The sequence below is a fragment of the Sciurus vulgaris genome (genome assembly GCF_902686455.1).
Source record: "Sciurus vulgaris genome assembly, chromosome: 3".
Classification (NCBI taxonomy): Eukaryota; Metazoa; Chordata; class Mammalia; order Rodentia; family Sciuridae; genus Sciurus; species Sciurus vulgaris.
In genome coordinates this window covers 183,013,953-183,027,816 of record NC_136463.1, presented here as the reverse complement: position 1 = coordinate 183,027,816, position 13,864 = coordinate 183,013,953, and the positions used below count along the sequence as shown (strand labels likewise).

At 41.7% G+C, this 13,864-nt stretch overlaps 1 protein-coding gene across 4 annotated transcripts in view; it reads right to left on the bottom strand.

Moving 5' to 3' along the window:
* ATG16L1 (autophagy related 16 like 1) overlaps window positions 1-13,864 on the bottom strand; it is a 36,948-nt gene that overhangs the window by 7,450 nt on the left and 15,634 nt on the right. For 2 of the 4 annotated variants that reach the window (XM_079131289.1, XM_079131292.1), the window contains 7 exons: window positions 12,366-12,452; window positions 11,712-11,768; window positions 11,446-11,496; window positions 10,725-10,827; window positions 8,030-8,135; window positions 5,594-5,664; window positions 3,750-3,821 (listed from right to left, as the gene is read on the bottom strand). In XM_079131289.1, the coding sequence (XP_078987415.1) occupies window positions 3,750-3,821; window positions 5,594-5,664; window positions 8,030-8,135; window positions 10,725-10,827; window positions 11,446-11,496; window positions 11,712-11,768; window positions 12,366-12,452 (547 nt within the window). The remainder of the gene's footprint in view (window positions 1-3,749; window positions 3,822-5,593; window positions 5,665-8,029; window positions 8,136-10,724; window positions 10,828-11,445; window positions 11,497-11,711; window positions 11,769-12,365; window positions 12,453-13,864) is intronic. The other 2 variants (XM_079131290.1, XM_079131291.1) reach the window with 2 other exon arrangements.

Here is a 13,864-nt window from a genome sequence, read left to right as displayed (position 1 = left end):
GGGATGTGCCTCAGTGGTAGAGGGTTTGCGTGGCATATGTGAGGTCCAGGGTTTGATCCCCTACACTTCCAAGGGGGAAAAAAACAACAACAAATCCCCAAATGGCAGCATAAACAAAAACTCAAAGAAGTTTCTGATGTTTCTTTCAAAGTAAAAAAAAAAAAAAAAAAAAAAAAAGCTCTGTAAGCCATTACATCCATATCCCAGCAAGCAGAAATGAAGGAAAAGAGGAAGGAACAACCCACCCCCACCCATCTGGCTCACTTTCAGTTCATCAATGCACTGACAATTCCTACTGCCAGGTCTCAGCTACACAGCCACACCAGGCTAAGGGTTTCAATTTTTAAAATGGGGATGAGAAGAATAAATATTGAAAAACACCCTTCAGTATGCACTACACCTCTCTTCACCACCTGTGATCTCTATATCCTACTGTATTTTTCTTCAAACTATTTAATATCTTTAAACTTCTGGTAAGATCAAGAAAGCTCCAGCAACAAAATGCACATTAAACACAGGAAATGACCCCACTTAGCATAAATGGGCGCATTTTTAAAAAAAATGTATCTACTCTGCAATATTTTCCCACCTCCTAAAGTGTTTCTCACAACTATTTTCTTTCATATTAATATAAATGTAAATTAATTTAGTTTCAGCCTTTTAAAGTTTTTTCTTTTTCTTTTTTTTTTAGCTGTAGACGGACACAATTTCTTTTTCTTTCTTTCTTTATTTTTATGTGGTGCTGAGGATGGAACCCAGTGCCTCACGTGTGCAAAGCAAGAGCTCTACCACTGAGCTACAACCCCAGCAAATGGGCGCATTTCTTGTGCAATGCAAATTAAAATTCTATTTCATTCACAATTCAAAGTTGTGTACATGTATTCTTAAGAGTAATACCACATTTCACAAACACAAGAATGAAAAGGTCATTGCTCACCAATGGGCTATGTGAATATTCATTTTTGCATGCTCCAAATGCACATGTGTCTTTTCACAATTATACTTAAAATTTTTTTTTAGTTGTAGATGGACACAATACCTTTATTTTTTATGTGGTGCTAAGGATTGAACCCAGGGCCTCACACGTGCAGGGCAAGCGTTTTACCACTGAGCCACAGCCCTCGTCCCACAATTACACTCTTCCTAAAAACTTGCCCATTCCTCCTCTAACTTTATGGCATCGACTATTTCTCACAAGAGCTACAAGTGCCCTACCATGAGCTGCAGCCCCAGTCCCCCATCTTTTACTCTTAAACAGTTATCAGCAACAGATGGGCAGTGCAACAGGCAGGGCCTCGAAATGGGGAGATTCAAAGATGTCTTTTCCCTAATGGCTCTGCATAAGCTCTCTCTGGACCTCAAAGCAGATCTTGTGTGCAAACCACTACTCCTAAACACAAAACTGCCCATTCAAGTAATGCCTTCATCACACAGCTAAGTTAACAAGCACAGAGAACAATGGATCCCAGAAGAATGCAGAACTTGCTAAAAAAGCTGGGGGCGGTGGTGCAAATCTGAAATCCCAGTGACTTGGGAGGCTGAGGCAGGATTGCAAGTTTGAGGCAGTCTCAGCAACTCAGTGAGATCCTGTCTCAAAATAAAAAATAAAAAAGGGCTGGGAATGTGGCTCAGCGATTAACCACCCCTGTGTTCAATCCTTGGCACTGGGGGAAAAAAAAAAGAACTTGCTGAGGTTTCTGAAATACTTAGGAGCCAAACCTTAGCCTTAGTGTGGCCATTTCCACACTGGTTACAGAAGTGAGCAGCTGGGTTATTCAACACAGTTAGCTCCAAGACAAATCTTAGAGTAGCCAGGCAGTTGTGCAGTAACTTTGAATTTTGATACACCCTGAGGCTGGCCTTGAACTTTTGATCCTCCTGCCTCAGCTCCCAAGTTACTGGGATTAAAGTTCTGCACCACTTGAGTCCAGTGCAACTTTAGATTTTTTAGGAAGGCATTACAGAGGACTCCATTCAATGCTGTGCTATTTCCTGGATACATTTACAAGATGGATTTTAAAGCACTCAACCAGCTGCTTCTCAGTTTCTGGTCATTTCTGACACTGTAACCTTAACATAAAAGTTAAAGAGATACCAATCAGGGCTTGGATAAGGTTCATAGGTTTCAGAACAAGGAATGGACAGCTCATTTAAGTCAATGCTGTCTGTTAACCAGCGTGTAAATGGATGCCACAGCTTCCTACAACCGGGAGCCTATTTTATTTCCTGAACCCAGTAAGAGTTTCCTGAGTATTCTCTGGGTAGAGAACCCACTGAAAAAGGCTTCCAGATCTGCACATGCTTACCTAGGGACGGGACTCTAATGCAAGCAGGTCAGAGGCCCTCAGCACCAACTGGTCTAGGAAGGAGAGTACAGTTCTGACATGACACCATCAACAGTGGCCTGGGAAGATATGGGTTGCCCTCAAGCATCCTGTGGGTACCATCTCCAAGGAGGACTGGGTCCACCTTTCAAACTTGCTCACTTGGACAAAGTCTCCCAATGCTCTGACCTTTGTCATTTAGGTCTACCTTCCTAAGTCTCCTTCTTGTTATTTCATGCCCAAAGCCTGATGTCTACCTGTACAGAACTTCTCTTAGGAATGAAAAATCCCACCCTGCACTAATGGCTTAATCTCAAAGGCTCCCTCTTCTCCCAGGGTGTAACGTCAAGGAAGGTTATTGGTACCTCTTTAATGATGAGTCAGTCTTGTTCCACCTCAGTCTTGAATAATCCAGCTGAATGTAGGAAAGGGCACAGGCCTCAGTTAAAATGCTAACCTTATTACTTACTAACTGTGTGACTTTAGACCACCCCTTCACCTTTGTAGGTTATTTGAGACTAAAATTCCTCCTCTACCTCCATCCAGAAAAAGAACACAAAGCAGTCTCCAGCTTTCAAAGCATGCACCTTTATCACCTTTAGGGCTCTGTTCTGCATTTCTGGGGAGGATCTTATTTCAACTGACAATCAAGAATTGCAACCTTTCAGGTACTGGCTACACCTAATACTGCTCACTTTGCACACAGCTTTCAAGAAGACAGAAATAAGTTAACTCTTTTTCTAAAGGTTTACCTAGCTTCACCCCTTCACCTTCCAATCAGAACACCAGAACCCTCTCTTAACAGACCATTCTAACATAGCTCTCCACCTCACAGTGGATTCAAGAAGTTCATCTTAACATCATGCCACTTTTTTTGTGATGGATGACACAAAAACAGCTTGTGTCAAACTTATAACCATCAAGTTTAGATCTTTGGCTTCGATGCCAAGTTAGGCTCAAATGCAGACTGCCTCAACATCGGAGCCTGCCACTCTACCTTCTACACCTGTCTCCAACTGCCTAGCATCAGGAGCTGTGCACCTCTATCATAAACACACCCATTTGTCCTTTACTTTCCAGCTTACTCTAGTTGGTTATCACAATTCACATTCTGCTACTAAAATCTGTGAAGCTAAACTAAAATTGGTATCTACACCAAAAGTACCTAGTCCTTATGGACAGGAGTATCCTCAAGCGTTTCATGAAAATGCGAGGGTCCTATTGCAAACATGTTAAAACTGAATCTTGGACAAAATAAGGGAATAAACAGAAACTCAAATTTCCCCCAGGAGAAAAGTGTCCATCAAGTATAATTTCCAGGGAAGCACACACAAGTCCCCTAGTTATTCATTTGCCATTTTCCTGTATTTTGTGCCCTGACAACCACATGGTTTGTAGGTTGTACCTGTCTTAACTTGGTCTTACCCGTAATCGATAATCATCCACAGTCCAGATTCGGCTTGCAAAATCATTTGAAGCTGCTAACAGGTAAGCCCCCTAGAGGAATAAATGAAAAGAAAAACAACTTTTAGTTAAAATAGAGAAATTCAGTTCATGTGATACAAGTTTCCGAATAATCAAGTACAAAAAGGTTCAGATGGCTAAAATCACACACCTGATCCGAAGACCATTACCACCAGCATGTTGTCAACCCACAGATCTCCTTCAGGTTCAGCTTTCCTCCTGAAATCACTCACTTTCACTGGAATGTCACGATTTCTCAAGCTAAATGGAACTCCATCTCCCATGCTCACCTTCCCCCTCATCACCAACCCTAACAGCAAATACAAATTCTCCATACAGCCCAAGCAGAAAGCCCAGAAGCATGTACTCTTCCCTGGCCTCAACTCCCCACTACCCCTCCTCCAAGACCACCCACTTTCCATGCAACCAGCACTAGCCACTGAAGACCTGCCCTCCCAATCTAGTCTTCAATGTCAACTATTCCAGAATTTAATGCCATACCCATTTCTAAAAATCTCTCCAGGGGACAAACCTCAGCAGTAGAGCACTTGCCAAACATATGCAAAACCCTGAGTCTGCTTCCTAAAACCAAAGCACCCTCTTAATCCTCCACATGGCTTCACTGAAGTCTCAACCCTTCAACACAAGATAGACTCTGATCCACATCTAACTTTCCAGTCTTATTTGTTTATCATTCCCCAATTAACTCGAGGAGTGGTTATTAACCCATTTTGTCCACTAAGATGTGAAGCACCTATAAAAACTTGTATAATGGGTAATATGATTACATAAGAGGAACAATAATGTCCTTTAATATTCATTAATGTAATAATACATACAAATAAGTTCATCTATCTTATAAATGCACCCATGTCTTTCTGTTAACATATTCATAATAACTTGGGACTTACTGAGTTAAGAAGCAAACAGTTTGTGTTAGGGGCACAAAGACATCCTTTGGAAGGGAGTTCTTAGCTTGGTCAAAGCAGCAGTAGACAGCGCTCTCTTCAGCATGGGTTTTGCACAGGATGAGCCAGGTCCCAGAGGACCGTCACCCAAGTAGGGATGTGAAAAGGTTACCCGAAGATGACAGCAATAGGACTCTTGAGCAGAGGGGACACTGTCGCCTCACCTAGCCACTGCACACCAGTCCTGCCTCCACTCTTCTCTCTGCTTCCTCTCCCTGCAGTTTCAGCGCTGGGCCTTTTACATCTAACCTTTGTGATTACCTGGAGTTGTGCCCAGAGGGCCTGTTTTGTTCCCTAACCCTCACCCAGGAACCAACAGCATTTCAACAACTTGCAGTTTAATGCTTTTAAACCATTTTCATTTAAATGGCAATTCACTGAGGAGTGGGACCACACTGTGCCCCTACAGCACAGGATCTAAACACACACAATATGCAATGAAATAGGATTAAAAGTACTGAGTAAGCTGGGTACAATGGCACACGCCTGTATTCCCAGTTGTATGGGAAGCTGAGGTTGGGGGATCCCAAGTTCAAGACTAGGTTGGGTAATTTAGTAAGACCCTGTCTCAAAAAAGTGGCTGGGGATGTAGCTTGGTGGGAAAGCACCCCAGGCTCAATCCCCAGTACCAGGGGCAGGAGGTACCAAGTAACAAGGCTGGTATACAAAACAAAACTCAAGGGAAGGGTTTATCAGAGTTGATAAACCAGTTAGTTCTATTTCTCTAACACAGATTTGACTTAAGATGTGAAGAATGGCAGAGAAACCAGTTACTACTTAAGAATCAGAGGTCTAAGTTTTCAAAAATCTCCAAAATCACAGATACTAGATACTTACAGCACTATCAAATTCAATACTTGTAATTCCAGCATTACTACCAGATAGGGAGCCTTTGAACTCACATTTATCTGTATGAAAAGATTTAGAAAAGACAGGAAATTAAAGTTGATAAATGAGTTTGATGGGCACTGAAATACAATGATAGCCAATTATGATGTCAAAATAGGAACTTTCCTGCACCTTTACAGAATAAAACAGAACAGAACGTAAGTGACAAAATATACTATTAGCCTCTAAAACAATGAACATTCAAATGGGTATGGATTCTAGCATATTATTAAATATTCTGAGACATTTTGAATTATTAATTCCCTTTGCAAAGTGTATTTTATAAAACATCAATTAAACTAGAGACTGAGTTTATTTAGGTCCATGACTTCTCAGTAAAAATTTCTAATTCACATACTTTTAGTCTTTGGGTTTGATCAGTATTCATGCCAAATACTTTTGTAGAAATTTTGATCAGAAAATTTCTGAATCTATGGTATGATAATTTTCATTAAGGTCTGAAAATAAATTTTACAAATTTTGGTTAACTGACTTGTCAATAGAAAGCCAAAGAAGCTTGGTTTGAAGTTTCAGGGATTTGGCCTCAACATTTCTTTGCATGTGCCTGTGACACTGGCAAACCAACTAGGAGCCAAGGAGTCCCGCCCTGCAGCAGGGCTGTGGTACTCCTCTGCAGCCCTGCACTCACCCGCTAATCTTCTCAGAGGTGCTTTCATTGACTGGGCAGTACTATTTCTAACCAACTGCAAGAGCATAATGGAAACAGACTAGCTGTTCAACTGTTACTTATTTTTGTGGTGCTGGGGATCAAACCTGGACTTGCATGCTAGGCAAGTGCTCTACCACTGAGCCACACCCCCAGCTCTGCTTAAAATTTTATAAACCAAATTCCCTAAGATTTCTTTTCTTATGATAGGGGTTCATTATTATTTATAACAGTTTTGGCCATTAGCATCCACTTTAATAATGTTTCTGGGCAAAACAAAAAATCTCCATGTGCTTCAACCGGCTGTCACAGACGGTTTTTTAACCAGTCACTTTCTGGCAAATCAAAGGCTAGAGAAGAGAGGTACAGTGCTCACCAACAAATCTATCTTAACTAAAGGGCAGACTGCTATTGCTCTAATAAACATCAGAAGTGGTAATCCATATGCCTTTTCTATTGCTTCATAGCACAGAAAACACTATTATTAAGAATATGGGATTTCAGCCACGCATGGTAACCTGTAACCTCAGTCACCTGGAAGGCTGAGGCAGGAGGATCGCAAGTTTGAGGGCAGCCTCAGCAATTTGCTGAGACCCTGTCTCAAAGTGTTGGGAATGTACACCAGCAGAAAAGCACTCCTGGGTTCAATCCCCAGTTCAGGGCTTGGGGAGTGGCAAGGAAAAGAGAAAGGATTTCAAGTTATAGGACTTTGATTAGTCCTGGCTCCACTACTCATTTGCCATGTAATTTGTTAACTGTGTAAATCAAATGCATAAACCATGTTGCATCTCTTGAGTTTTACTGTCTTCATTTGTTAAACAGGGGTAATAACTACCTTTCTAACCACATGGAGCTATTGTAAGGATCACAGGAATTAATAAGGACAAAGGCACTTTGGAGCTATTTGTTGGGGTCAGAGAAAATGTATGCTACTATCACAGAAACCTGACAAAGTGATTCCAGTTCCAATAAAAATCTTCAGCCTTAGCGCTTACCATTTAGTTCAGTGACAATATATGCACATGTAACTGAATCTCAAAAATGTCAAAACTGGACATCTACCCTTAGAATTCAAAGAGATATTTTCATGAAATACCACTTGGTTCAACATCTTTTCCTGGTAATACTCCTCTTTTTCCTTTTCTCCAGCTTAGATATAGCTTGTTTTTATTTAGGTCACTTCCATTATTTAAAGATTTATTTTCTTTCTGAAATTGGTACTGTTTTTCAAGAAGTTCTGATGACTGTGTGAAAAAATTATGGAGCAATTACTAACCTAAACATATTCATAACAACAGTATTTTCTAGTCATTGTTTGGGAAATAAGAGCAAACATACTCAGATATAAAGAGAAAATGAAATGGTAAAAATGCTTTGGGCAGATGATTCCTTATATAAAATGTTTGTATTTTTTGGGGGGTGGGGGTAGGGATACCAGGGACTGAACCCAGGGATGCTAAACAACTGAGCCACATCCCCAGCCCTATTTTGTATTTTATTTAGAGACAGGGTCTCACTGAGTAGCTTAGTGCCTTGCCATTGCTGAATCTGGCTTTGAACTCAAGATCCTCCTGCCTCAGCCTCCCAAGCCACTGGTATTACAGGCGTGTGCATGGCACCCAGCAAAATATAATTAAAAAAAAAAAGGAAAAAAAAAAAAAGATAATTCAGCATGTCTGAGAGCTAGGGCAACCACATTCTATTAACATAGCTCTTACCTCCAAATGCTTCCCATAACTTAACCCTGCGGTCCATGCCTCCTGTGGCCAGTAACCGAGAACCTGGACTGAACTGCACAGCATTAACTTCCCCATCGTGTGCGTCCTGTGAAACAAACACCACGTTTCAAGCTCCATCAGTACTATCCCTGAGCCCAAAATACATATGCACACTCATTGTCTAACTCAAGGCAAAACACATCCTTAAATAGAGGTGGAGCCAACCATAATCTGAAGTGGAGTGTTGGTCAAAGGTCTTCTAAGGTTCAAGTAGCAATTATTTTATTTTTTGGTGGTGCTGGGGCTTGAACTCAGGGTCTTGTACATGCTGGGCAAGCACTCTACCAAATGAGCTATATCCCCAGCCCCTCTAGTAGCATTTTATTCTTAAGAGTTACAGCTGCATTTATTTAGTTGTATTACAACCTCAAAAAGTAAAATTAGTAGATAATCTGCCTTAAGTTTGTCTTTGCATTAATCTTTTTTTTTTTTTTTTGTCTTTGAAGAATGTCTCAGACAAATAATGACTTAGAAGTGTCTAAGAATAATGACACTTTGACCTGTATTTATCTTATTAGCTTAAAAGCAAGTCTAGAACCAAATGGTTCTTTTGGTCTATATATTTTATCTACGCCTATTACTAACTTATTGATGTTAAATACTATGTATCTGAATAGTTGTAGCATATGGCCTCTCATAAATAAACCTTTCTTTTCATTATTTTTTGGTATTAAGGTTTGAACCCAGGGCCTCATACATTCTAGGCAAGTGTTCTACAACTGGACTACAACTCCACCACCAACCCTCAGCCCAATCTTGAGACAAGGTCTCACTACGTCACCACAGCTGGCCTTGAACTTGTGATCATTCTGCCTCAGCCTCATCAGCAGCTTGGATTACAGGTTTACATCACCACACCAGGGTAAGAAAGCTTTCCTGATTAAGTCCTACTATAATCACATAATAGTCCTATTGCTAAATGTCCATTAGTGTTATAATGGGATTCTATGTAGTTCTTTCTTAAACATTATGGAACTAGCATGCATCAGCAGTGTGACCCCTGCCAAGTTTCTTAACTTTTCGAAGCCTCTTTTTGTTCATCTGCAAAAAAAAAAAAAATTCCTTATGGAAATGTGAGACTGGCATAAACACAGAAACGTTAAGTTCAAAAGATGGCACACATGTTCAGGATAAGAACGCGACCCAGGCAGAAAGCAATCCACCCCAAAAGGGGCAGAGGGAACAGTAGGCACCACTATAATTCACTCTCTTAATAGGACAGTGGATACAGGAATATTTCTGGGTGAAGTAGATCATCTGTGATTTGCTTTAAGTCCAGCGAAGTGTGGGCAGAGAGCTACCAGTGGCAGCATCTGCACTAACTGGGAAACAAGCACCTTTGATGATTTGATTTCCCACTTTTCCTCATGTTCCACTGATGAAAATCTTCATGATGGGAACTGACTTTTTTCCCTTTCCAAAATAAAATTTTTTCCCCGAGGTCTCAGATTGAAAACTTGAGATCATGCACTGTCACACCCTGCCTGCCACTCATCAAGCTCCTGAGTAACACGTTCTGTTGGATACTCGTCAGCCGTGAATCTTTCACTCTCCGAAACACACACTGACAAAATCCCTGGTTATCAGCAGCTCCACCATCCCACACACATGACTTATTGTGCTGGGGGTAAAAAGGGGCTGCTGGGAGTGAGGGCAAGGAAGGGACTGTGACATTCAGTGCAATCAGACCTTTTACCAATCATCATCGACCACTGTGAGATGCTCAGGCCTGTTAGGGAATCACAGGAGTGGGACAGGAATGGGAAGGAGTCCTTCCCCAGCCCAACTTCTCCAACACAGGCTAGTCAACAGTGAAGACAGCTTGTCACCAGGCAGCCCACTGTACGGAATTACCTAAGGAAGCTCCTCCGGGTGCCTGGATCTGAAAGTTCCCACCACCTAAATGCCATTCCACTTTTCTAACAAATCTTTCCCTGTTCTGAAAGCAGCCTCTTTTGGCCATACCTGGTCCCTACAGTTTACCAGGCCCACAGCAGTGTCAACCCAACCCTGGCTCTGCTCTTCATGCTGCCCTCCCCGTTTCCAGTGCTTTCACAGCCCCAGTCAGGTACCTGACATTATTTCCCTGGCTGGTTCATTTATACTGGCTGGGATAAAAATTATCCGTTAGTACCAGGACCCAGTTCTGAACTCCAGATGGCAATCCTGATTTCACGGTGGCTTCTGCCCAGACTGCAACCAATCATAGGCTCTGAGTGGTAGAAGTCATACAGACAAGGATTTCGTTTATGAAACCAAGAGTTTCCTTGCTAGACTACCAAAACAGACCACTATCTAGAATCTCACTCTACATCGCAGCTATCTGGTGACTATGATTGTATGAATTACTTTGATTTCTCACCATCCCTAATTAGTTTTCTCTTGCTCCATTCCTCACGCTATCAAATCCTTCCTCCCACAGCCAGTGTGGTATTACCCAGGATAGCTGTAATAAATTCTGTGCTCTGAAACTAAGCAAAATATATGAATCCCACACAGAGGACAGAGCCAACAGGTATATGAGCTTGATATAAGTCGATGGAAAGTTCACTTGCAGTTATGAAAACGACCCTTTAGTGATCAGGTCCTCTTAACATACCAAGCATGGAAGGGTGCAAGGACAAAGCATACTTACAAAGACACATAAGGCAGTAGTTGGTACCCTCACATCTTTACCAGAACCAGGATGAGTATCCACATTATCCTGGGGGACTGGGAAGGAAGAGACAGAGCGTCTCCTAAAGAATAACACAAAGGTAAATATTAGATGAGACCGCACAGGATCACTGCTCTTCAAGCTGTCAGAAAGGCCTTAGAGATGATCTTATTTAAGCAGACAGTCTGTGTCAACAGCTTTTTCCTTCCAGACCCTTCAAACCATAAAAAGCACCCTCACTCAGAGGACAAAGCAGAGTTTTGACACATCCCTCACTGTACTGCATTCTAACTTAAGGACTCCAAACAACACTAAAACACAATCCTGTAAGATCACTTACCCCGCTAACTGCTAGGGAACTTTTTCCAACTTAATAACAGTTCAGAGGTAGCTCTTTGGTGTTTCTGTAACACTATTTTAAGATGATTTCCATGCCTAGTTACAATCACCCCCAGCATACACTGTGGTCAAGGTGGAGTTGAATGCATGCCAAAAGAAAGAGGCCAAGAGCGTGTGACTATACAAGGAGCTCCACTTGACTGCCCAGATTCGGGGGGCTTCCAGCATTCATCCCTGGGAGCATGCAAAGCGCTCTGTGGTTAGCATGTGGACGTCTGATGATTGCGGGCAGTGCAGCATGATCAGCGTGACTATCAATGACCCACACTCACATGCTTGGCTAAGAGGGTAATATTTTCACCTGGCAGCATCAGAAGAAGAATGATGTCCCAAAAGGGGAGACTCGGACAGACTAAAGGGAAAGGCCAAAGATCAGCACAAAGCGAGATTAAGAGAAAGAAAGTTGAGGAAAAAAGGAAGAAGCTACATGAATGGCCAAAATTAAGGCATCTGTATTTGCTGCACCACTGAAATTCTGGTACAATTAAAAAATAATAAATCATGTACATATGCTTAGGTATATTTACACACATTTAAAAAAGGAAAGGTGAAGGTCTTCTAACCTACCCAAAGATATTAGTGATAGAATCCAGAAGGCCTCCAGCAGGCTGCGAGAGTCGCTTACTAAAGAGGAGGGGAGGATAGGTTTAAACCTTAGAAACATTTCACCCATATAATCAATCAAAACAGCCCATAAAACAAGTACCTAGGAGCATTTTTCCCACTCAGGTCCCAAATCCAGCCAAGAAAAACACACAGTATTTGAACCACCAGGAAATAATGGGAAGGTAGAAGGGAAAACCCAGCCTTGCAGTTTGAAGAGAAACAAGGTTCCCTAATATTAAACTAATTTGCCTGGAAACGAAACCTAGACAAGGACTTAAATATAACTGACCTAACAATTTCAGGGTGTTAATAACCGATCCCCACTCTTTTAGTCTTGCTTTAGCAAACAGAAAAAAAACCCCTCGAGCCCTGGGGTCTGGTCATTCTGCTTAAGGTTTAACTGGCAATCTTTTAGGAGACACCCTGTGCTCTGCTTCCCTCCCTTTCCCATCAGGTGGAGATAACAAGACAGACTGGGTATCTCCATGGTGGGAGTATCAGATGCTAGCTAGCTATTCCGTGAAGGGGTTGGAGGCATGGGCAGATTTTGTTCTTGCTATGTCCACAAATATGCTATCAAACTGCTGTTCGTCCCCTGTCCACCCATCTACTCACGTGGCTGCTCTGCTGATAGCTCGCACAGGAGAGGTCTCCTCTGTGTGCTCTGAGGTCTCATCCACAATGACTTCAATATCATCATCCCTGGAGAGAAGGGCAAAAGATTAATTCTGATAATCAAGGACTTTGCAGACAATCAGTTCTGCAAAGGCCAATATCATTTTTTTAGTCACAACCTATGACACCTGGCTATAACAGAGATGGTGAAAGGTTCTTTGGAGAAAAGGGAAACTGTCACAGATGAACATGAAAAGAAACATGTAACCTGTTCATATCCAGGACACCAGGGCTGAAGTAGCTCAGTGGTAGGGTGCCTGCCTAGCACATGAGGACCTGGGTTCAATCCCCAGTACCAAAACAAACAAACAAACAAAAACCTGTTAAAACAGATCCAGAATGCCAACTGAGAAGAGTTTTCAAAAGCAAACTCTAATCACCATTCATACTTGATGCCAGGTATCACAGACTCTGTTTATGTCCTTGGTGCTTCTGACATCTGGGGAGCCCATCGCATTCCAAGGACATCACCCGTCACAGGAACACGCTCCTTTTGCTGTTTATTCCACTGGATGCAAAGCACCTCTGGAATTCCCCTTCTTTCATACTTTTACAGGCCATGTCTTTCCTGACCAGGGGAAGGCAATAATTATTTTGGTTTTAATGACCTCTTACTGAGCTACAATTCTCATGGAGAAGTAAAATAATAAAGTGTAACAGGCCAAGATTTCATCACTTACTGTTGGGGCCCTTAAGAACTTGAAAGCAAGATTTTTCCTTTTCTATGTTTATTTATCTGGATTATGTGAATATATACTCAAGAACTTATTACCAAGCAAGTTAAACCATGTCAAAGTAAATTTGTCTTCCTTTAGTTATTCTAGCATTATGTATAATTGCTCCACATTCTTGGCCAGGATGTAGAAAAGAATAATGAGAACAAGGCTGTGCATGATTTCCTTCTTGGCTGGCTTTCATAGATCTTGGTTTGTGAGAGTCACCTGTGATCACAAGAATACAACAGAACTGTATGGAAGGCAAGAGGGCCAAACATGACTGAGCCTACAACAATGTTCGGGTTAAAACAGAATCTTATGTTCCTAAATTTCCAGGATCTTTGCACAGGCCCAGGACCATAAGAAAATACCAGGACTTCCAATTAGCCATTAAAAAGAGGGTCTGATCCAGAAATTTCACTCTTCAGGAAGCAGAGATTAAGAAATCCTCTAGCCTAAGTCCTCAGGTTTACACCCTTGTGCAGGCCCTTCCTGAGTGACCCGGGGTAGGATGCTGTGGCCATCTAAATCATGTCTCACCCAGCCACCGGGTAATACTGGAAAATAGGAGACAGATAATTCACACTTTTGTAAGCTAATATTTTTAAGGAACCAAACCTCATTTCTAGGTCAACTATTTACTTAATTTGTGACTCTGGAAAAACATCTGCGATTATTTTTCTACATCTGAGAGGGTAGGAGATACATATTCTACATCTAGAG